Here is a 25,786-nt window from a genome sequence, read left to right on the forward strand (position 1 = left end):
TTCACTAGTATCTGTATTCCCTATACTCTCTCTCTCTCTCTCTCTCTCTCTCTCTCTCTCTCTCTCTCTCTTTGCAAGCGTATGTGTAGGTCGCGTTGGGCGAACGGGTAAGGGAGGTCTGCCTAAAATCTGTGCATTTACACGTTTGGGCGAAATTAGAAAAAAAAAAAATTTACATGGATTTCGTGAGGTGCTGTACATATTTTTCCCCTTTATATCGAGCTCCGAAGGGTGTGAAAAACTTTTTTCAAATATACGAATTTGCATTGGAATGCATGTTTTATTTGTCCCTAGTTTCTAACAAAACTTTTCAAGAATGATTAAAATTATCCATAATTGCCATTCAATTAATTTAATAGTAATTACCTTTGATATATATATATATATATATATATATATATATATATTGCTATATTTATGGCTGATCCGTCGTCACTCGCTACCTGCAAACAATCAAGATATATAAAAAAAAAAAGATCAGCAACTCTATCAACTTCAAATAGTAGAAACATATAAGTATTTAATTAGTCAGAAAATAAAGGGGAAAACGTATTAGAAATGCAGGATCTGTTTCACGTTAAATAAGTAAGAATTCTCCTGTCAACCAATGTAAATAATAATAATATTATTTACTTTAATCTCGTACAATAATATGTGATTATACAAGACAATAATGTACGCGGAGTAGAATATAAGATGTGATGTTTGTAACATTTGTGAAATTACGTTATACGCACAGCTAATTTATCTAGTCGTAATATTTTCTCCTCAAAAGTCGATTGAGAATAAGGCACATAATTTTCAAAATTTTCACTTTCAAATACAAAATTCTTTTACAAGTGTATGCTCTTAAACTATAGTTAAATAGCCATTAAACTTTCAAATAAAATGGATAAATTACATTCGAATTTATTCACATCCCTATTGCAGTTCGAAAAACAATATTAAGGTTTGCATTTATCTTACTTACGAAACATACGGTAAAGTAATGTTATTAAATTGCTTGAAATTTTATTATCAATTACGTTACGATGTAAGAAAAATGTAGGCAAGTAAGTTATTTGCGAACAATTTTCTTACTCTTGAATGAGTAGAGTTGAATAATAATGCATTTTAGTTTTTAATATTTCACACATTTTAAATAGTTAATAAAAATGATGTTTCGTGCTAGATTATAAGCAACTTATATATAACACAAATTTATGATTATATAATGAGAAATTAATATTGCGCGCATGCTTAACGCATCGACAGCATTTTAATAATAAAAACGTATAATATTAAAATAAAGTCTGTGCTTATTACGTGAAATTCAAATTCATTAGTGGATAATTCATTTAATAGCATAAAAGAACGATTAATAAACTTCTTATAATTATACTCAGTACGTGTTGCGCTATTTAATTAATTGCGGATATTGAATTAATTTAATATTCGCAATACGAATGGAACCATTTATTTATTTTTTTTTTCATTTTGCATTTGTAGTGATAAGTGAACAAGGCATTAAAAATCTTTCAATTATATAATTGCAAAGTTTATGAATACGAAGATTTCGATTTAACAAATGACAATTTAAATCTATTTTTAATAAATATTAACGATGATTATCAATGTAATTGAAAAATTAAATATATAAAATTATTGTTATATATTATTAAATTATTATTTAGCGTACTTCATTTTATAAATATTAAAAGTAGTATTTTTAGCGAATAAGTAATTTGACGTTCGTAAATGTAGATAAGCAAAGAGATTTATTTATTTATCAACAAATAAAACGTACTTTTTATTTATCTATGAATACACTAGCTTTCTTTTCCTGATATTCGTATTTACGTGTATTTTACACAAGGGAATATGATATAGCAAATAGTATCTATCATCGACCATCTAAAGAAAAATTAATAACTTATTTTAAGATTATATTTGATACCTTTAGATTTATACGTTGTATTATTATATTGTTAGTAAACAATACTCTCGTACAGAATTAGTGAAAGTTTGTTTAGAGACGATTGATTAATGCTTAAAAAATATTTGGAATGCTTTCTTTCATTTTGTTAAATAGTAGGAAATTGTACTTAAAATTGTACTTACAATAATCTACTATTATAAATAAGAGAAAGTAAGTATAACAGAACTGAATAATTCGAAGCGATAAAACAGAAATAATTGCTTGTAGTTTTCCACATTTATTGCAAATTTCGTAATAGGTATCGAGAGAGAGAGAGAGAGAGAGAGAGAGGGAGAGAGAGAGAGAGAGAGAGCGAGAGAGCGAGAGTACGAAGAGTTTACGAAGAGTAAAGTATTCACAAAACAGAAGAAGAAAATCAGAATTGGTAATGTACGAGCGGAAAGAGTATTTTTTTAACTTTGCAAAAGTATAGGAAAGTACAATTTAAAGAACGAATTCGCACATGCGCAGTGCCGGCTGCGAAAAAGTGCGTTAAGCAAGGGTTAAAAGAAAACATCAGATAATTTATCGTAATGAGATGAATTATGTGCTACTGTAATCTTGTTTTGGTTTTGGTCTCTTTAATTCCTGTTTATTATTTCTAATGTATTCGTGCGTTGGGCTTAAGTAGTCCTTCTGTCTTTCAACAAGAATACTTCCATCGTGTCGCAAGCCTTATCAACTAACCTTTACTGATAACTAATGACATCTTAAAATACCGGCCGGTATCATTCATTGGACCAACTCGGTGTGTACATGCAAATTCTTTTGTTTACATCACATTATGCATTATTTATTATCGAGCATGCATATGGATAATATTCCTTTACCGAATAGAAATATTACAATGCCGTACATTGTCGTTGAACAATTACATTTAAAATTCTCCTTACTCGCAGTATGCGTAGCTAAGTAAATGTAATATTTCTTTTTCACCTTCAAACTTATACTCTTGCAATATTTATTCTGTAATTTCTACCTTCTGGTAAAATAATGAACTTTTACGAATCTTTTGTCAACAAATTATCGACTAGAAAGATCAAATTAGATTATCAACATACTTTACAATGTCAGTTATTATATTAAAGCATACAAAATTTATTGTTCCATTCATAACAACATTTATCAGACAACTAGAATGAACAAATATTTATTTATATATAGAGATATCTACGGATTTTGTATCGAAAAGCTTTTATTGTTAGTATTGATTTAATGCGAATTCCTCGGTATTACGCAATTTCATCTAAATTTTAAGAGATAAATCATATAAATCATTTTAATTAAAAATATCTCTCTATATTAATTTTTAGAACTGAAATTAATCAATAAAACAATGAATATTAAATATTATTCACTGATTTTTTTTTTTATATAAAAACTTTTTTAAATATTCTATTTCGTGAAAAACTGTTATTTAATAAAGAGCTTATTTATCTTATATGTTACATATTTCATTTCATTTAGTATTTTCATACATAATATTCTACACTTTAATTTCTTATAACATTCTCAATATTCAAGGCTTAAATAGTGAATAATTACTTTTATAAAATGTGTGAATTTAATTTTGAACAAAGATTTTTTTTTTCATTTAACGATATAACCTATTACAAAATTGCAATATAAATTTTAGTATTCTATATGGAATACCAAAGTAAAAATTCATAAATTTTTTATTATAGACAAGTAATTACGGACTAAAAAATGTCCCATACCTCTAGGTAGCAAAAAAAAAAAAAAAAAAAGATTGAAAAACTAAAAATTTTTAATGAGTTTTAATGAGACTATAAAACATATCTTACAAATATTGATAAATTCGTTGATAATATTTTTATTTACATAATATTTAGATTGTTTATACTAAATATTACGATAATTATTAGAATTATACAATTCATTTTATGGCTCTTATATTATTTATAAAAATAATTAATAAAGGTAGTCAATTTAATATAGGAGCATGTTGAACATAATTTTTTAATATTTTCAGCAACACGGATATTATTTAATCTAGAGAATTACAAATATTACCTAAGTGGCTGATTGCTGATGTAGAATGAAAATTAGCATTAAAAACCAGAAACTCGTCCCGTCGATAATGTGTATCTGTAATTGGTATAAATCAACAAATAATCGGACACTGTTTTATCAATTAAAAATATTTATTCCTATTGTCGGTATGGTAGAAATTTATGTAAAACGTCGTGACTCAAAATATATTTTAATCAAAACTGTAGTTTTAGATATTTAGAATATGATAGAATTATTGTTAAAATTGAAAGTAACATTTTATTTACAATATCTAAATTTAATAAATAAATGGATTAAATAATATTTTAATTCAACAACAGAATATAAGTTTATAAACATCACTTGTTTAAGGGAAATATTGAATTCTGGAATAATAAAATTTTGAATATCGATGCGTACGTGTTACAACCCATTTAAGTCTTTTAATGCCAAAGATAACCGACTATTTGGTGTTATTTTATTGCATGTAAATATATTGTTTTTGTATTTTATTCTTAGAGTCTATAATTGACTCGAAATTTGTTTTATCCCTTTATTGTGGATCTCTTTTAATTTTCTGTTTTGCCATATATATATATATATATATATATACATATATTCCATAATACCGATCATGTAATAACAAACGGTGAAACATACAAAATTCACTCTATATAAAATTTTCGAGGCATTGACATCTGCATGTTATATTATTATGTATATAGATATAGATCATCATTCGTTTAATAAGTATTTATTTTACATTAAAAATATTTATTTTATAAGTTATTTTATAAATAAAAATACTAGCGCTCATTCAATAAAGTTTTATAAATTTAATTATTAATTTTCTCAATTAAGTTAACTAAATCGATGTATTTCACGTCTATTTTGTATTCAATTAACACAAAAATATTTAATTTTCTTTTTTTATAAACAATCTATTTATTTATGTGATTAAAACTAAAATATAATGTAAATTGAAAAAAAAAATATATTGTCTTGCAATGATATATCATTAGTTTCGATAAATTTCACATTTAAAGATTTTTTTATAAAAAAAAAAAATGCATTACTTCTATAAAAATTATTATATTGATTGAAGTCATGGAAAAGTAAAATTTTCATAGATAAATTTGTTATTAAATCGTTGGAGTTGACTATGAAGTTCAATATCTACTAATTTTAGATCTGTGCCAAATTGCATAAATAAAATCGCAATATATTTTCTAGGGATCTGCTTAAGTGGCTAGAAAAGTGCTACTAACAAAAAATAATCGCCAATAACAAACAATATGTGTGTCTGGCTCTGTCTGTATGCGTGCATGCGTGCCTGTGTGCCTGTGTGTGTGTGTGTGTGTGTGTGTGTGTGTGTGTGTGTGTGCGCGCGCGTGTGCGTCTTAAAGTGGAAAGTGATAAAGATTGATCCTGAAAGCCTTAATTAAACTACGTAGATACTTAAGTTCTTACGTTCTATTTTAAAAGTTGATATAAAAACATTCCCAATGTAAATTATTATCAAACATATTTAGGGGAAAATATTTTTTCGATTTTTTCTTCAATATTTCATATAGAAGCATTAAAAATATTTAAAATTATTTTATTCATGAAACAATCAATGCTTTAGCGTTTAAAAAATAAACGTCAGATAAATGACAAATTTTATTCATTTCTCATTTTGTATTATTTAATATCTCATGCTACACACGGTACAGGACGATGTACTTACTTCAATAGTCTTTCTTCTACCTAAATAAACAAATATATGCCTACGTGACTATATATACATTTAATTATTACAATATTATCGAAAGGTCTATAGCGTTATAGCTATTGTGTATGTATACTATTGCCGTTTCCTCGTCCTCCTAAGTATAAAAACTCCTTCAGTCTTGTCAACCAACGACTAATTCGCAGTTCTATTTAATATTCTTATATTTAAATATATTAAGAAGATAAATATGTTCAATTACGTTGGTTGGACCAGCAGTCCAATGCCAATATCTTTCTTTTATATCAAATATGTTGCGCTTGAACAAGTCGCTCGTTTCTTAAGACGAGCAGCGGCGATCCGATTAGAAAATATTATTCGTGCATTCTTTTCAGATCTTTAAAAAGGACACGCGAGGAGCTAAATGTGCTCACTAGATTGCTAGACGACGCGTCCTGGCCCGGCCGGGCGCCACCGTAACGCTGTATCGTGTCCCGTGCATGGGTGCGCGCTCGTGTCCGTGTGCGTGCATATACCGACGGCGTATAAAGTCGAAACTCGTCCAATGCTAGCCGTCAGTTTAATGTCATAGCTCTATAAAAGTGCTTCGCACGAAAGAGACGGGAGGCTCGAGTTTTGCAACAGTTATTTCACTGATTTGTCATCAGAAAGAAAAAAAGAAAAAAGAAAAAAAAACAGAAAAAAAAGGAAAAAAAAAGGAAAAAAAGGAGGGTAGAGCTTGAATGACTTGATTCGAATTTTATGCGGCACTTCTCGTTCGCGGCATAGGTATATTCATTTTTTTCTTTATGTCAGCTAAATGACGTCGGTCGTTCAGTTTGGAAACGATTTATTAACTTTATTTGAGAAACGGCGGTAGTTTTGCCATCGCAATACCTAGGTCAGTTGTTGTTTGAAAATTTCGATTTTAATTGTAGTACGACGAGGGCTGTAGAATCGGGATATTATTGGTAGCTTAAGATTGTCGGTTGACTGGGCAAAAATTACCGGCCATGAGTATCCTTAATGCGAGCGTAAAAATATTTTTTGAGGATTCGATCGATTAATTGTTGATGTATGAAATTTGCACTCTGTATCACACTTAAAAAATTCAGCGCAAACGAATATTTTAGCAGTTACTCAACGCCGTTCCATATTCAATTCTCATGCATTAAATTACATGAGAGAACAAGACAAAAAATCAAAAAAAAAAAAAAAAAAAAAAAAAACTGTATTTCGCAAGAAGATTTGAATTATGTAGAACGACTAAAATAAAATATTCAAATATCTTTTTCATTTCATTTATCTTCTAGTCGAATTGTTCTCTAATGCATCGATGGATTAAGTTTGCCGTGTAAGAAGTGCAAAGCATTCTAAGAGGACGATAGAAAAAGTAACATGATAAGAAAGTGGAAAGCTGAAGAAATGAAGTGGAAGTGAGAGTAAAGGAGACCGAAGAAGAATTTCTATTCCGGGTCTTGTTGTTGCGTTAGAAGCCCTCAAGATGCCACGCAGTTTCTCTCATGTTCTGCTATTACTGCTGACAGTAAGTTAAACATTTCTTTTTTATCTCTACTCTCTACGATGCTTATATTATATAAAATTCGGGCGTGTATGACTATATGCTACAGATACTAGTAGATAAACTTCGGTTCAAACAATATAAATATTCCTTTGGCTATTAGGGCTATCATTCTCGCTTAAAAATAGTACTTTACATTGCGTTAAATATTTAAATAAAAAGAAATATAGAAAGAAGTATAAATTTAAAATAGTTGCGTTTCAAAATTTTATGATAATCTTTATCTTTATGGTAGATTAATAAAAAATTATTATTAATCATTTGTCACTTTTAATTTCATTTTATGAGGCACATACGTATCATAAATAGAATAAATATAATTAGTTTTAGATGTTTTATTATTATGTTTTAGATTAGTTTTATCATAAATAGAATAAATATAATTAGTTTTAGATGTAAAATATTTTTGCTGGATATTAACTTTAGATGTTCGTCAAGCAATTTTATTTAAATTGTCATAAGAAAGTATTATTGGTAAAATTATATAATAATTATTAAAAAATTTCATATTACTGTCACAATTAAATTATATATTATTTATTAGATTACAACGGTAATAAATTTGTATATCAAAATTTATCTACCGACAAAAATTCCCATTGATTGAATAAATTAATTATTTTGGGCAGTTAATTTACTGAAAATATTTGTTACTTACTATTATGATTATTATTGAGTTTTTTTTTTGTTAAATTAATCGAGTGAATTAGAGCGAATGTTTTTTTTGTTTTGTTCTTTAAAAGTTTAAGACTTTAATATTTTGTGCTGATTTAATAAAATATTTTACTGCACAATTAACGATGCAATATTTTCATAGAAGTTTTTCGAATTGAAATATTATGTCGATAAAAAAATTACAAAAACAAAAAAATATTTAGCTACAAATATAATTATATACAATATATTGTTGTATACTATCGATAAATTCTTTATGAAATGTAAAAAGATTTATAATGAATTATATATATATATATATATATATATATATAGTTGAAATATTCTTTTTCATCAGACTTTATATTAATTGAAATATGTCTAATTAATTAAAAATGTTAATTCAGTATGAACGGTAGAGAAAAGGAAATGAAAAATTATTGAGGGTTGCGGTTAAAATTTTTTTATAGACTTCTTTAAGAAGAATCGTAAAGATAAAATACGTGATGTACTTCTGTACTCTAGTGATTTACGATAATAATATTTGGCTGACAAGTGTATTAGATCCAGAACGCAAACTTCATATATATTTTTTTATTTATAACTTTCGTGGGTATCTGGTCGATGCGTCAGTCAAGGGCGGGGGGGGGGGGGCGACTACGTCTCGTTCAGAAAGATCCTTTCTATAAATTTTAATTAAATCATTAATCATTAACTTTTTTTACTTTCTTATAAATTGATATGCCTTATCAAAACGAGTAAGCTTCTTTCTATTACAATAATAAAGAAATTTTTTTCTTGTTACAAAAATGAAAATTGTATTGCAACTTCATGTAGTCATTTGATACCTATTTGACATTATGAATTTATTTAAAAAACATTTGTTTTAACAGCACGAATATTCTACTTTAGCCTCAAATATTCTAATTAAAAATTCATAAATAATACTAGCAATAATAATAACAATAACCAACAATAACAATAACAATGACAATGATAATAATAATAATAATAATAATAATAATAATAATAATAATAATACATGGATTCTTAGGCAAATTCAATTGTTCACTTACATACAATATACATACACGCACACACATGTGGTATGCATCAATACAGTTTGAGCATGCTTGATCATGTGTTTCCATGAGATTCGCCGCCCTATGTGTAATAAATCACTCTTTAATTCAAACTTAGTATCTCTCATTCAATGTCTGTCTCGTATTCCTATAGGCAAAGTCAGCCGGAAATAAGATCTTAGCGTCTCTTCTGACCGGAAAAGGAATGCGGCGAAGACAAAATACTAAATCGTTACATCAATTTTTTAAACTTTATATTTATTCTCATTATATATATATATATATATATATTCTAAATGGTTTATTTTGTTCAAAATGATCAAAGAAATTATTTAATATTTTCTTGCTTATTGAAAATTATGAATTGTTATTTCCATGCTTATTAATTTGCAGTTCCATTTCTTAAATTACGTTAATTATTATTCTAGTTAATATAATTAAGATGTAAATTGAGAAGAGAGTCAAGAAATCATTATTATAAAAAAAAAAATATGAATAGAATAAAATGTCGTAAAATAAGTTATAAAGAAAATTTATGTGCTTTCGGCAATAGATTGAGAAATGACTTATACGAAAGAAAAATCTTTTAAATATAAATTTTTCGCGAATCAAAAAGAAATATTTTTGAAATCATTAGCAGAGAATACATAGAAAACTAATTAGATTAATTTCAATTATATTAAAAATAATTACGTTCCATGTACGTTATTAAAAGTCTTAAATGAAAATAATTAAAAATTTTTTACGAACTAATTTTATTAGATTATAAAAAGATATTTCATGGTGAATATGTTTTATTATTATATAAAATACAATGAATGTGTAAGGTATTTTTAATAATTTTTTTTTTTATTCGACTCGTTTTTACGAGATTTCGAGATATCTGCAATATAAAAAAATATTCGTTATCGCGTCGTAATAACTGTCCCACGTTAAATATATATATTTTAGCATATTGAGTCACAAAAGTATAGATGAACATAATAAATTTGTTATTAATTCTACTTCAATGCGATTTGTTATTAATTATACTCCAATGCGATAATATTTCGATAAATGTCGTGTAAATATACAAACATAAAATCCATATTTCTACCTTTTAATTTAATTGCATTAAATTTCTCAAACAACAGCAGTGTGTTCAATGTATTTTCTAAATTTAATTGACGGAAGATAACATTTTCGCAATAATTTTTCAGTCCATGTAGTTGGTAGTTGTTAGTAGCATTCATAATGTTACATATATTATCCTGGATTTTTATAATTTTATTTGAATAAATAAACCTCAATACATCTTGTATGGTATTTGGTTCGATATCTATAATGTCGATGATAATCTATGGAATTTTTTTTTTTCATATTGTCTTAAAATATTACTGAAAATAAAAGTTTGCGAATAGCTAATATATTCTTGTATATGTAGAATTCTTTTATTTTATATAAGAGGTAATGTCGCTAAACTTTTCACTTCTTAAAAGCGTTTCAAAATCCTGACATTTTCGCATCTGTACTCACAAAACACATAAGGCGATAAATTATAAGTTCAAAAACTGAAAGAAAACATTAAATTTTTCATAGTTCGTTCGTTTTTTCTATCTCCCTTAGAGCTTTTGATGGAATATGTGAAATTTATTTCACCTTCGAAATAACACTTAAGAGGAGCTAAGAATAAAGATAAATATCCATAATTTTGTTCATTTTTGTTATTCGGATATAATACGAAACGCCAATTTCTGTTACAAGTGAGAATTTGCGAAAAAAAAATTTGCTATTGAATAAGTGGAACAGCGTAAAGTACTTGGTGATCGATAAGTCAGCCACGAGAAATTTCGATCCTTGGCATTTGAAATATCTATTCAAAAGTTCATGAAATAATAATTTCAGAGAAATTTATAATTTTTAATTATAATATTCGCAAGTTGTTTAAAATCTCGATCCTTATTCTTAAAAGCTGAAATTAAAAATATGAAGTTTTTAAATTATCATCAATTGACATAATTTTATTTTATATATATATATATATATATATATATATATATATAATTAATGCAAAGTTAAATATTTAATGCAGAAAGAATTTCTTTTTTTTTTCTAATAAATATCAAAATGAAAATCAATCTTAATGTCTTGTTACGTGCGTGTTTATTGCAAAGTGAAAAGTTTTCAGTATTTAAAGACAGTTCATGGTTAAAGAGATATTTGTCATATTTGTCATATAGGCAATTACATAGTTTTATTCAACATCACTAATTATCATTTCATTATTATCAGAGAACAAAATAAATGCTTCGTATTGCGTCTCGTGTATCGATTATTAATAAATATGTTAGGAGAGAAAAGGTTTCTATCAATTATTTAAAATTAGAAAATTATCTTGTTAAAGGAACTGGTAAAGTCGAAAGCTTTTTTTTTTTACAAAGTAAATATAATTACATTATTGTAGGTACATTAAAAGTATAATATTATACATTTGTAAATATCTTATTTACGATACATGAGCATAAATAAATACTCGGCACAAATGTCTGTCATTAATGAAATCAAAGTTATTCTTAAAAATGCTCATACAATTTAATTTCTTAAAAAAATGTTGTGGTTTTACAATGAAGGAGAGAGTGAGCGAGAGAGAGAGAGAGAGAGAGAGAAAGTAAAACATAAAAGTGTACTATAATATTTTATTTTTGATTTTATAATGCTGGCATTAAGTTTTGTTATTAAAAGAGAAATGTTTTTTTTTCAAGAATTTGGCAACTAGGGTTAAGTTATTTAAATTTACTATTGTTAAATGTTATTAGTAGAATAAAAGTGAGATCATGAATAAATAACAATAAAATCTTATTTCAGATAATTACAAAAAAAAAAAAAAAAAAAAAAAATTCATACACTTTTCAAAGTTGATAATAACCACGAGATTGCTATTTAGTTTTATTCAATTATTGCTAGTTAAGCGAATATCCATGACCTTTATATTAAATTTATGTCGTTCGGATGATAAAACGTTATCTTTATAATATTTCAAGTGCATCTAAACACTCACTCACGCACGCGCGCATGCACACGCACAAGTATTTATACAACTTCAGCAAATGATAGACGCCACTCCGTATTAAAAATTCAAAGATGAATATTGCTTTAAAGTAAAATAAAATAATGCAATCGGCATTATAGAACGAGACGCCAAAATACAAAGCAAGCGAGTTCTTACAGTTATACGAGAACCTGATGAAACTTTATTTGATCAGCATTTTATTTTGATGAATCTGTAGGTAGTTATAGAGCACTGAAATAAAACGAATCTTTATTGTTGAAAGAGCGATGAATTTTAATTATATTGATATTTAGTAGATTTATTAAATAGAAATGTATCCGTAATTGGAAAAAGTCTTAAAAATAAGTTGTACACAATTAAAAGGAAAAGAAAAAGTTATTGCCAAAGCAAAGTATATTTTAAAGCTTAATGAGCATTGAATTAATATGATATTCAAAATATCATATGAAATGCAAAATAAACTTTCATTTTGTATCATATAAAAGATAATGATAAACAAATTTTATTATGAAAAAAAGTCGTTTTGTTTAATCTAATTTAATTCGATTTAAATAAATTACAGGGAACAAACTAAAGTATAACATTATGCATATTTCGTCTTATAGATGTTTTTCTTTCGTCATATTTTTATATTAAATTCCTTGCTATATTATATATATATTTTCATAATTAATTAATCAATATATTTATATAAATTCAGTTCTTTATATGCTATGCTCAACCAATAAAATATAATATAGTTAATGTCAATGTTGAATTATACTTTTAATAATAATTTTAATTTGTATGTATTTATAAAAGTATAAATTACATTTAATCGACGACATAAAATCTTCTAATCTATAACTTTTAATTACTATAACGAACATTCTAAAAATTAGCAATAATCATTATATATATATATATATATGTATATATATATATATATATATATCAATAATCATAATGCGTATGCACACAAAATTCAAACGGAGACTAACATTCCTACAGATTTTTGTACTTGAAGTTTTGAAAATGTGATCACTATACAAATAGTGGATCGATACATGTGAAATTGATAGATGAGAATCGCGAATACTAAATGTAAAATATGCACACGATTAATCATAATTTATACGTATTATCAAAATTTTTAATTGCATTTTCTTTCTTCCTTACTAGTTATATTGTTAATATCAAGTTAATTAGAGCGTGGAAAAATGCTGTCAATGCACTTAAAAATTATTTTTCCACTCTGGAATATGATAATTACCGATTGTATGGGAATTCAATGTGCCTTACTAATAATATAATCTTTTTAAACAGTGAACTTATTGAAATTAAAATTTAATAATTCTTTCCTTCCTCTTCCGTAAATATACGTACCAGTGTGAATAGGTGAATTTATTCGATGATCCCAACAGCCAATATCGATCAACTAACAATGAACGATATTTAATAATTGTCACATACTGTGAATACAATGTACATTATGCACCTGTGAAAGCTTTTTCATCTATTTACCATTAAACTTTGTAATTTATAAGTCGAATAATTCGTTCTCTTAACTACCTGTTAAATACTCGTATTAAAAAAAAAAAAAAAAAAGTGTAGACGGGTAAGCCCTTATAGGTAAGAGTAACAATGTAATCGTAAAATTAGAAGGCAAATTCATTTTTTAATTTGTATGAAGTCATTATTGAAATTTTACAAAATGTGTATTTATTTTAAAGAAACTGGACAGTTGAAATATTTCAATCTAATACAAAGCCAATAAAGTCCTTGTACTGTGTGCAATAATCAGACGTTCCTTCCACTTATTAACGGCACTTTACGTATATTCAACATTAAAACACAGATTACAAGGGCACAAGCTCACGCAACTGATAAGACTCGGCGAAGATTAGTAGATAAGATTAGTATCGGAATTTATTCCGTTATCTCGCGATTCATTGCCTTTGCAATAGAATGGAACCCGTCGTGTAAATCTTGCTTAGTAAAGACACTCGGTACACCTACGTCGTGCATCATGGCAATACAAACGCTTTCGTAGATGTGATTACGTTTGTGTTAAGTCGAATGACACGCGTCTGTCCCTTCCCCTCCTCCCTCTTTCACTCACATTCGATGCTTAATCGGATATTTCAGAACGCGTTCAATAATAATATAAGACCGGTGTGGAGACTTGACGGGCGCGGCTCATTATTATTATCAATTGACAATTTCATCGTGGGCTCGCGCTTGACATGCGCTTCGCAATTATTCATGTACACTTATGCCTATTGTTAGATTATATTGATCATTATCGTTGAATCGTTCAATGACGCGATACGTATTTTAGAGGAGCGAAGCAGTGTGCGAAGAACAAGGAGGAAAATGCATCGTTGTGCTGGGTAGTCCTGGAAAGATATCGATCGCCTGGATATTCTTAAAATCGAATTTTTCCGAGTTGCCAGTTGCTTTTCAGATGTTAATTTTTATATGGCGTGTGTTATCGACTTTTAATATCTTCATTTGCTGGATAAAGGCGTATGCTTTGAATAGTGACAAGACGTACTCGCAGTTCTTTTTATCAACAGTATAGAAAATATATTGATGTTCAAAAGATGTTGAAAATAAGCGGAAGAGAGATAGATAGAGAGAGAGAGAAAGAGAGAGAGAGAGAGAGAGAGAGAGAAATTCTGCAATGCAATAAAAGCTAAATGGCGTAATATGTACAGTGATTATAAAATTAATGTTTGACCGTGTAAATAAATTACATTAAAATTTATGTTAAAAAGGAAAAAAAAGCTTAAAGATGATATACTCTTTGGTTGAACTTTATTTAAGATTTTCAAATTGGCTTTCTTTTTATTCAATTTTATTTTATCGTTTATAATATTGTTCACTTGCGATATTATATTTACGATAATAAAATATATGTTATCTCATAACATAGCATTGGATTCTAAAGAACATCTTTATTATTTAGAATTTTTTTTTCTCACCAAGTAAATTTACAAGAAAAATGTACATTCGAAAAAATACGCTGATATTCGACAATCCACGGAAACTGACTTTCGTGTCATTAATTAAAATGCAGAATCGACACTTGGAATATTATTTATTTCATATTTTAGATATTATTACATATGCCTGTTGGTTTACGGAACGTTATTATCATAAAAACATGACAATAAATGTTGATTATTTGTTAGAAGGATTTTACAACACACAATACAATTTCTTTTACGAATTTTATCATTATACAATTATTTGTATTATGTATTATTTGTTCGGAAATACTTTTTCTTAGAATATTCGCGTCTTCTAAGCCGTTGCTTAATCTTCATTAATAATTAATTCGTGTATCGTAATAAAAAAAAAAAAAAAAAAATAATAATAATAATAATTATTATAATTCTTTAATTCGATAAGAAGAAAAATAAGAAAAAAGTAAATTTTACATTATAATAATTGAATTTATTAAAGGATTAATCTACGTGGGAGTTATGAAAATTTCGTAACGACGATAATAAAAGGATGAAAGAAAAGTTATTAATGTTCTTGTTAATTTACTATTACTGGATGAAAGACTTGAAATACTCTCGGTACGAATCACATTGACGTTAAACCTATGGCGATGACGATGCCTAATGATATTATTATTATTATTATTATTATTATTATTATTATTATTATTATTATTGTTGTTGTTGTTGTTGTTGTTGTTGTTGTTATTATTATTGTTGTTGTTGTTGTTGTTGTTGTTGTTGTCGTTGTCGTTGTCGTTGCCGTTATTATAATAAACGATATGACATAATAAAGTTCGCCCTCTCAATCGACTATCGATCTTACACGTCCAGCATTCCACGTCCAACTTACCCCAAAGTGACACCGCACACTCATTTACATGTCCATCGTACGATTAATCAAACGGTCCGCTTGCACGTTCAGCCCCACCTCGTCTCTTCATTTCGCATTTCCCTTTCACAGTGACGCGTCCCATAATGCACGAACCGTATTAAAGTTCCATCTTCTCTCGCCCTCTAATTGATGCGTCTCTTCTCGAATCGAGGGATCGTTCGTTTACGTAGGATTTTTTTTATCGCTGATGGCAATTGTCCTCTTTGCAAAATGGGCGACCGTGCATAGATTTAGTTTATCTTGAAATTATCGATATGGGTTTCGGTTCTTTTCACGGCAACGTTTTTCCATTCACAAATTAGCCCTTAAGGTCGATAATGTTAAAGTTCATAGAGAGTCGTCTAATTGAATGCATAGATTGATCTGATTAAATAATACGAAATCTGCGGATGATTTATGGTAGAGGATGCACGGTCTATTTGAATTACATGCAATTCAGTATTACGGGGTTACATTAACGATATTAACAATTAGAATTACTGCATTGGCATTATGTGCTTACAAGCGCAATTTAACACAAGACTGTGACGCGTTGACGATGCATTCGTAAAATAAGCGTGTCACTCGTGCGCGATCTCGATCAATAGTTTTAAAAGTCTGTTCGAGTCTCGCTTGACAAGTAAAAATTATTTATGGGTACGAAGAGGCAAGGAGTAGTATCTGCGCCATTGACTCATCGGGGCAAAATAAACGCGGATACAATGAATAAGCAGAAGAGAGAGAGAGAGAGAGAGAGAGAGAGAGTGAGAGAGAGAGTAGTTATTAGATAAGACAAAATTATCACGATAAAGTCATGTTACAAATTTTTTATAATTATCAATTCTGTGATTGCGATATCGTCTTTTCGATATACTATCTATTTTAAAAATATCATCCATTTAATGCAATGAATTTCCTATTAAATTAGATTGTCTTTTGCTGTGTTTTAGAATCCAGGCGGAATGAACTTAAAAGAGCGGAGAAATTTCTAATTATCTTCGATTAATGATTGCATAGTTAAGGTGTAATATTACACAAACGTCGATAGTATTCAATAAATAAAATTATATTGAATGTTAAAATATCATTTAATATTATTTCAAAAATATTACAAATGCTATTTTGTTTCTAAAAAATAATCGTGTGCACTTACTATTTATTTATATATATATATATTCTGATTTACTTTGCTTAATTTCTGTATTTATAAATATTTTATAAGAGAATGATTGTCAAAAGTTATTAAAAAAAAAAAATAGTTATTCAAAAAAATATAAGATTATGCCTTATAACTTTTTGTCAGTGAAGGTTTTATTGTGAAATGTATAATGTGAAGCGATTTTAGAAAAAGTTAAATTAACATTTTTTCGTTTACCTAACTATGATGCAAGAGACAATTGAATGAACATTCTCCCTATAAACGAACAGCATAGTATTTTACAATATAATAATCACTTGATTAAATTAAAGATGAAGTAACGTTAATGTATGTCCATTAAAAGTACATTACCAATTAATTAATGCAAGCAACAGCAAAATATCATATTTATAATAATTTATCGCCATTCGTATTAATTTACATAAATTATGCCCAATAGATAGTATTGATTTATTTCTTTATATTTTCATATTTTCATACGTTACTTAAAACTCGACAATGGGATTTTATTTGAATACATTGATACAGCGACAATAACATTTAGTTTTAAACTGCAATATCCTAGTTATCGGGCATCGCCGAGGCGTAATAGACAAATAATGTACGGGTCGTATAGGCGCACAATCGTCGTCCCCATAAAGCTATAAAGAAATGACCTGGTGTATGGTCATCCGACCTCAAAACAATAATCATCGTCTACGTAAGTCGAAAGATAGGCGCGACGCTTTTCATTCCTCTATTATCTCACTCATTGGCGAGCGATGCTTTGTTTTCGTCTCGATTCATCGCTCGGAAACTAGACGCAAGTCGCACTTAACATGCAATCGCGTACGCGTGCAATGGACCTCATCACACCTCCCATCGATTTAATTGGGTTAAATCGCTTCCGATGCTTATCAAATCCCGATTGTTCCACCGTTTCAATCCTACTTTTTATAATTCTTATTAAAATTTAATAGCCGTTTATGTCAATATGTCGCCGCTATTCTTAAATACTTGCGTAATCGGCAATCTCTTGTCCCTATTACGTACGACGTAATGGCGGAAAATGTTTTTATTTTATCCGGTAATTATAAACGAAATCGAGCACATCGACACGCTTTCAATTAGGTCATTTTATCAGCTAAAATCCGTTTGATTTAACGATATGTTAAGTCCTACTTATGTGTCGATGTGGACAAATCTTTTATGTAATGATTGAAATGGAAGAATTTCTGCAAAAGAGTTTATGTGACGTTTGCTTAAAAATTTTTTTCTTTTAATTGCTATTGTTTGCCTTACTTTAATTATTTTTAAATTAATTAAAATTCAACGCCGGATATTTTAATTGTATTTTCTTAAGTCTAGTCACCATGTTATATGCAATTTTTCATTCTAATCAATTAATATGCACTAAGAGGATAAATGATGAAACAATGCAGACGGATGTGATAAACTATTACGATTATTACATTCTTCTTCGATATACTTACTGGGAATCACCCTGATAACAATATAATTACAGATAAATTTAAAAGAAAGCTTCTGTGAATTTAAAGTAATGATAATTTCAATTCTAAGACCAAATATTGTTCCCCGACTCTTCTAGGTAACTCTATAGAGATAGACAATAATCTTCGGTGAAAATAATTTTATGTACACAAGTATTATGTGATAGATGAAGGAAGTATCGTGAAAAGATCAACGAACGCAGTAAATTAATAGCCCGAAATACTATTAATATTCATTGCGTTAGGTTGTCACGTATCTACACAAAGTTACCTAAAAATAACATATAAACTATCGATATAAATTACCAATGTTGATATTAAAAATTGTAATATTATAGCAAATTTCTTATGTATCGGAATCTAGCGAAAAAGACAAAAAAAAAAAAAAAAAAAAAAAAAACCCCCAATACTTTAATACAAATATTATTATAAATAATTTAGAATGACCTGTCGATCCTGAAAGAATCAAATTTCTATGCAAAATTTAATTAAAACGATATTTTCATCTACAAGTTGTTGTAAAAAATATTTTCATAGAGTAGAGAGCGAAAGACCAGACCTCTTCCCTTTTCATTTAATATTTCAATATTAATTTGAACATATAATTAATCTAAAAAGTCCATTTTTAACTTTTAGTATTCAGCGTCGATTGAAGGCGGAGAACAGATAGAAGGAATTTTTTCAGAAAAATTACAGATACCAGGATATTACGTGGTTACGACAATTCCAGAAGGAGCCACATCGATCAATGTAACCGAATTAACTCGAACAAAAAATTTTTTGTGTAAGATATGTTTTGCAGTACTTATATTTTTTAATAAAATATATATATATATTTCTTCTTTGACTTTGAGATAAAGTTTTTTTTTTATTAGCTTTTTTTCTTGTTATTAATGTTCAAAAATAGCTGGCAAATATGTTTAAATGTCGATAATTTAGAGATCGTTTTTTAAAAAGCTATTATACCTATACATACTAAACTGCATTAATTTTATCAAAGCGTTAATTATAATTAATAAATATCGTAACGAGAGTTACAAGATGTAATGATATTTGAGCAGTTTATTTGTAAATAATGAAGATATTTTTTATTTAACGACAGTATACATTGTATAGTAATGGATACTTTTATTCGTTCGTTATATAGACATAAGAAAACTTTTTAAATTATCAATTATTAGAAAGTGATCATAAACTATCGGTCGATGCCACTATTTCTGTCAACATGTTTATATTTTTCTTTCTTTTTTTTTCTTTTCTTTCTATTTATTCATTCAAAATTCTCTCTATTTTCTATTCTTCTACAAATTATTTAAAAATCCATTTACCATAATTTAATAAATACAAATATATATTGAAAGCATTTTTCATTAATCATCAATAGCTATAAGGTTACAGAATGGCAGTTATTTATTTAATGCAAATAACAATATCGATTGGTCCAACACTTATAAGGGTGCTGGAACGAATTTCGTTTATATTCGTCGTAGTGAACATTATCCCGAAACGTTTTATGCTGCTGGTCCGCTGAATTCGTCGGTAGACGTAATGGTAAGTTATTTTTTAATATCTATACGAGCATCGTTATATTATATTAAATCCATATTCCAAGGACTTTTAATTTTCTTTTATCTTTTAAATCTCTAATTTAACACATACCATATAAACTAATCCATTATTAGTTTTTTTCCATTATTACTAATACAATAAGTCCAACAGCTTGATAAAAATAATAATATTCTTTATAAAACGTTAAATTACTATGCAATATAAAATTGTTATTTTATTTATTACAGTTACTGTATCAACAATACGAGCCGAAAATTTTTTTCCAGTATGAACTTCCCGTTGATTTAAAGGAATCGGTGGTACCTACGGTAAAAAGTCTCGGTAATTCTCATAAAAATTGTTATAAAATTGATTTGAATGCTGCCTATTAAATCAATTTCATTAATTATCGAAGTATTTATTAATTATTAATTATTATTCGTACAATGTCTAGATGCCGATTCCTCATCTCAGCCGACGCAGCTTATGAGGTAAATATTTATGCACAAATCTTGATTTATTTTATTTATGTTCATTGGTTCATTAATTAATCCTATGATATTTTTAGTACAATTTCTGATAATTTGATGTTAAGGGATGAAATAAGATCGTCGACTTTCGTGCCAAGAAGAAGACGAAAGCGAAAGTTTGTTTGGAGGGCTGTAGGTTTCGGCAAATGCAGTAAAACCTGTGGTGGTGGTAAGAAAATAATATAACCCTTAAACACTTTGCATCAAATTATAATCGAATATAACGTTTGCCAATCTTAAGCAATTTGAAGGGCTTCTTAAATAATTTTAATTATTGTTTAACAACAGGCTTCCAGACAAAAAGATACATTTGCACACGTCTGCGTAGCAAACAACAAGTGTCCAATAGGAAATGCGAGCTGTTGGAAAAGCCGAAAGTTGTAATCGTTCGATGTAACAGTGGTCCATGCGAGCCCGAGTGAGTTTGCTCATTTTGCTAATTATTTTTTCATCCAAAACAATGTGACGCCATTACGTTTTCCATTATCATCGTAGCAATCCCTATACATTTTCCTATTCTTCGATAAAAGCAACTAGCTTGCTTAACAATTTTCCTCTTTCGTGATACTTACATTACGGATTTCACATCACCGGCATCTCCGTCGCCATACATATATGCATACTCTCGGCTCCAATGAAAAACTTGAAAAATGCCATAAAGCCATACCATTCTCCATGAATTTGCATTTAAAGTGAAAAATGAATGGCCGATAGGTGGGAGGCTGGACAATGGAGCAAGTGTTCGGTGACGTGCGGCAATGGTACGAGAACACGCGAGCTCCAATGTGTCCAAGAGATGTCGGATAAATTACAAGTGCGAGTGGAAAATGATCGATGCCCCGATGAACCACCTATGCCGATTCATCTGCAAGAAGTTTGTTACATGCCCGATTGCAATATTTACACGACTCCGGAACCCACCGACTCAACATACACAAAACAATATGACGTAGCGCCACAATGGAAAACGGAGAAATGGTCACCGGTAATAAAATGCGTTTCTTCAATTACGTTCAATCGCGTGTACCGATGGGTGGGAGGCTTAATTTGGAAGATGATGGTATTAATCCGTGAGATACGGGACAATGAGACAATTAGAGACGACGAGGGATTGCTATGACGTCAAAGTTTGCAATCTATCGTAACGTGAAAAGAGAGGTTATTCAACGACTACGGTCCACTATATTATTATTGAATGTCTGTCCGATAATAGTAGAAATGTGCAAATATTACGATGGATGGAGTAAGCACTTTGATATAACGCGTATCTTACGTGAATTGATATCATCAATGTCCATACTAGTTATAAAAAAAAAAAAAAAAAAAAAAAAAAATAATTCTTTAACGCATATAACGCGTCGCTCAAAAATCATAGGAACAATATGTTTAATAGTGTTCGACAACTTGCGGTAATGGTAAAAGGACGAGATTAGTGATTTGCGTCACCCTCGGGAGGACTTGTAATGCAAAATTCAAGCCATCGAGCGAAGAATTCTGCAATTTAAGTGATTGTAAGACTAAGCCTGCCAACGACAACGAGATTCCCGAAGCACTTATACAAAATTCCTGGATGTACAGTGCTTGGCCAGAACAGGTACAACGACAAGACTCATCTTCGTCGATAATTTTTATCATTACAGTATTCATTTATTTACCTACTAACTATTAATAATCCAATGATTATCCGGATTATCGTTGAATTTTTTTCGTAAAAGATTACGTTTCATAAATTATGAGCGCCGATCCCTTCTCTGTGGATCATTTGAAAAGACTTGTTGTATAATTCAATATTTACATTAAATTTCATAGTTTATACGTACTTAAAACTTATAAGAAGTTTCCCATTTAATTCCATAAGTATTTCAAAGTTCTATTATCACAGTTTGTTTGATATTATATTATCGCTATCAAATATTGATGATTATAATTCGTTTCATGGCTCTCTATAATTTTCTAATATTTTTCATATACGAAGAAGACAACAATGATCTTTTATGGTATATATATATATATATATATATATATATAACGTATGTAAGAGATGTAACGTATGTAACATATGTAACTTATGTGACATATGTAACATAGTATTTTTATTTTCCCGATATTTCATGAAAAACAAAAACATAACAAAAAAAAGTGATTTGTAGCATTGAATAAAAGAATATCGTCCATTTTAGTGTCCGGCTGAGTGTGGAACTGGTACTATGTCACGTAGGCTTTATTGTGAAAATTTTTTAAAAAATCAAACTTGCGATGAGAAGAAAATGCCTATTATCAACAGAACATGCGTTAGTAGTAGTCAGACATGCGGTCAGTGGTTCACCGGTCCTTGGACACAGGTTTGATTTAATAATATTTTGTCATCTGTTTTACATTATTGTTAAAATTATTTAACCATTTGATTGAAAAACTTTATTCTCATTATTCTAAATAAAATAAAATAAATAAAGTTACTCAACTTATTATTGAGAGTAATCTATCAAAGTATAATTCAAGTCCCACTTGGCAATGTGAAAATTGATTTTGTATCTTATCTTAAAATTAATAATGTACAATAACGGATGTTACGATGTTTATTTTTATAATAATGTGAAATGCCAATAATCACAAAAATCACCAATTATCAGTGCATTATTTCATACGATTTCATTCATTTAGTTTACGAAATTTATTAAGTCGGCCATTGGCGATATAATAATTATTAATAAAACTTCAGTGCTCGTCTTCTTGTGACATTGGTTTTGAAATAAGAGAAGTCGTATGTGTTTCCAAATTTTTGGGATCTTCGAAAGTTGTTGCCGCTACAAATTGTCCTTCGATAAAGCCAGAAACGATAAGAGAATGTATGGGTCCACCCTGCAATGCAACATGGTTTATGTCCGATTGGTCTCAGGTAAAAAAGTTTACAAACAATAACATTAGCGCTATTTAAAATAAATATTGATTCAATGTTTATATAATGGATGAAAGAAGAATTTTAATAAATTCAATCGTCAGAATTTTTTAACCTATGTATATTACATTTTTATCGTGTTTATGTTCGTACTATATAAATGATGCTTCTTCAATAATTTGAAGCTGGTTTGTTAAATATAAAAACTAATATTGGTAAAATAATATAATGACATAAGGAGCCGAGAGGCTTTTCAACAAATAGTCAAATGTAAATATTCAAATCTTAAAAATTGTAAATTTGATATAATCATGATATTTGCACTCGTCGAGCTTCTCGGCAAATCTATATAAACAATGACAATATATAAAACTCAATAACCCGAAGATTAACGTATGTAAATCATAACGATTATCCTCCCCGTTTAGTGCTCGAGAAGTTGTGGAAGAGGATTTCAAAAAAGGGAAGTTAAGTGCATTGGACCAGATGGTATGCCAATAAATGCAAGCGAATCGGAGTGTGACGAGGAAAATAGACCAGTGAATAGAAGGAATTGTAATCAGATTTCTTGTAATAGATCGAATATCGAAAAAACAAATTCACTTACATTCACAAAGAACGGCAATGATATTGGTAAAAACAAATACTTTTCATTTTAACTCGTATTAAAATTTTTGAAATATAATTAACGATAGATTAGAGTATAAAATGCTAATCTTATAGATTGTAAGAAAATGTCAATTTGTTTCATGCTTCATGTAAAATGTAAAATTGATGCAAATTGTCAATTATTGACGAATCGCAATTAATTATTATCTATTGACAATATTATATATCCTAGGCGCAATGTATGCACTTAACATTTAGAAACAAAAAAGAAAACTGACGATTATAATTTAGATTATTAATAAGATTATTATATTTTAAATGTGATTTTTATATTCATAAAATATTTGATAAGTAGAATTAGAAATAATATTAATTACGCTTGGATAACCTCTAGAGTCTTAGGTTATCGTTAGTTCATAAATTAGTCGCATAAATAAAATCTTTTTTAAAAATCAGATGAACTATTTTTTATTTTAGCAAATAAATTAGTCTACATTATGCACCACACCTTTTTAGATTATAATTATTGTAATTATGTGTAAGCCTCGTCGAGTCGTCGAAGCCAACATGGTATTTTAACATCCTAATAACCGATTAATTAAGATAAATAAAAGTAATTATATATATATAGTAAATTAGAGAGAGAGAGGAGAGAGGAGAGAGAGAGAGAGAGAGAGAGAGTTTACTGCTCTTTCCTGTAAAGAATTTTCATGTGGTTATTCTTCGTATTTCTATGTAATTGCAAATTTTTTATAAGTATTTCTATCAACTTTAAGAAACCCAAGGTTTCCCAATATATTTCAACGATACTTTCCACGTTCGCTTGTTTTGTATTAAATTTTCAAACGTTATATTCTATAATCACGCATCATTATTAATAAATAAACAATTTCATCTAATAGAAATTTTTATAGGAAATACACTATACAGACTTAGATTATTTACATTCAGTTCAACAAATTTAATAAACAAAATTTAATTTAATAATTTAATAAAAATAAACAAACAAATTTTCATTCGCGATTGATTACAACAACAACAAACAATTTAATTGCTACTACTACCCCTTTTCATTTTACTTATTAAACTTTTTTTCTCAAACTATAAATTCTCTAGCATTATCTCCAGCATCATTAAACACAATTGTTGAAATAAAATCATTATTTAATAATCTCTTGGGTATAAATTTTACAATAATGATCTTCAGTAAGTTTTTATAATTAAGACAGATTGATAATTAAAAGTCGTGTTTACTAATTGAAAAAAACAAAGAAAAAGAAAGAAAAAAAGAAAAAAGAAGCTTATGCTTTTAACAAAACTTTATTGCTAATAATCATGAAATGTGTTTCAGAAAATGAATGTTTGGATACATTCTCGGATTGCTCGATAATACGATATAAAGCTTCAGAATCAAAACGTAGATGTCAAATGGAAATTTATCAAAAAGGTTGTTGTAAAGCCTGTCGCTACTATGCTTTTTTAAGTTCTAACGGATAGCATAAACCGTAAATGGGAAAATATTTTCAACCAAATAGAAGTCGAGTATGATACAGATTTAAATTGGTATCGAACAACTTATAATAAGAAATTATAAACGCTTCACGTTCACTTCACTAAACTATCTCGCCTTTATAAACATCAA

At 28.2% G+C, this 25,786-nt stretch overlaps 1 protein-coding gene across 1 annotated transcript; it reads left to right on the forward strand.

Moving 5' to 3' along the window:
• The first annotated feature begins 6,392 nt into the window (after positions 1-6,392).
• Positions 6,393-25,737, forward strand: LOC105359273 (thrombospondin type-1 domain-containing protein 4-like). Its single transcript, XM_011495825.1, has 14 exons — positions 6,393-6,470; positions 6,995-7,227; positions 19,198-19,345; positions 19,946-20,112; positions 20,358-20,451; positions 20,564-20,600; positions 20,678-20,808; positions 20,928-21,057; positions 21,354-21,624; positions 22,033-22,233; positions 22,820-22,981; positions 23,359-23,535; positions 23,964-24,168; positions 25,496-25,737. Exons 2-14 carry the CDS (start codon positions 7,186-7,188, stop codon positions 25,639-25,641), a joined length of 1,911 nt encoding a protein of 636 aa, XP_011494127.1. The 5' UTR covers positions 6,393-6,470; positions 6,995-7,185; the 3' UTR covers positions 25,642-25,737.
• The last annotated feature ends 49 nt before the right edge of the window (positions 25,738-25,786 follow it).

The sequence above is a fragment of the Ceratosolen solmsi genome, unplaced genomic scaffold (assembly GCF_000503995.2).
Source record: "Ceratosolen solmsi marchali unplaced genomic scaffold, CerSol_1.0 scaffold11, whole genome shotgun sequence".
Classification (NCBI taxonomy): domain Eukaryota; kingdom Metazoa; phylum Arthropoda; class Insecta; order Hymenoptera; family Agaonidae; genus Ceratosolen; species Ceratosolen solmsi.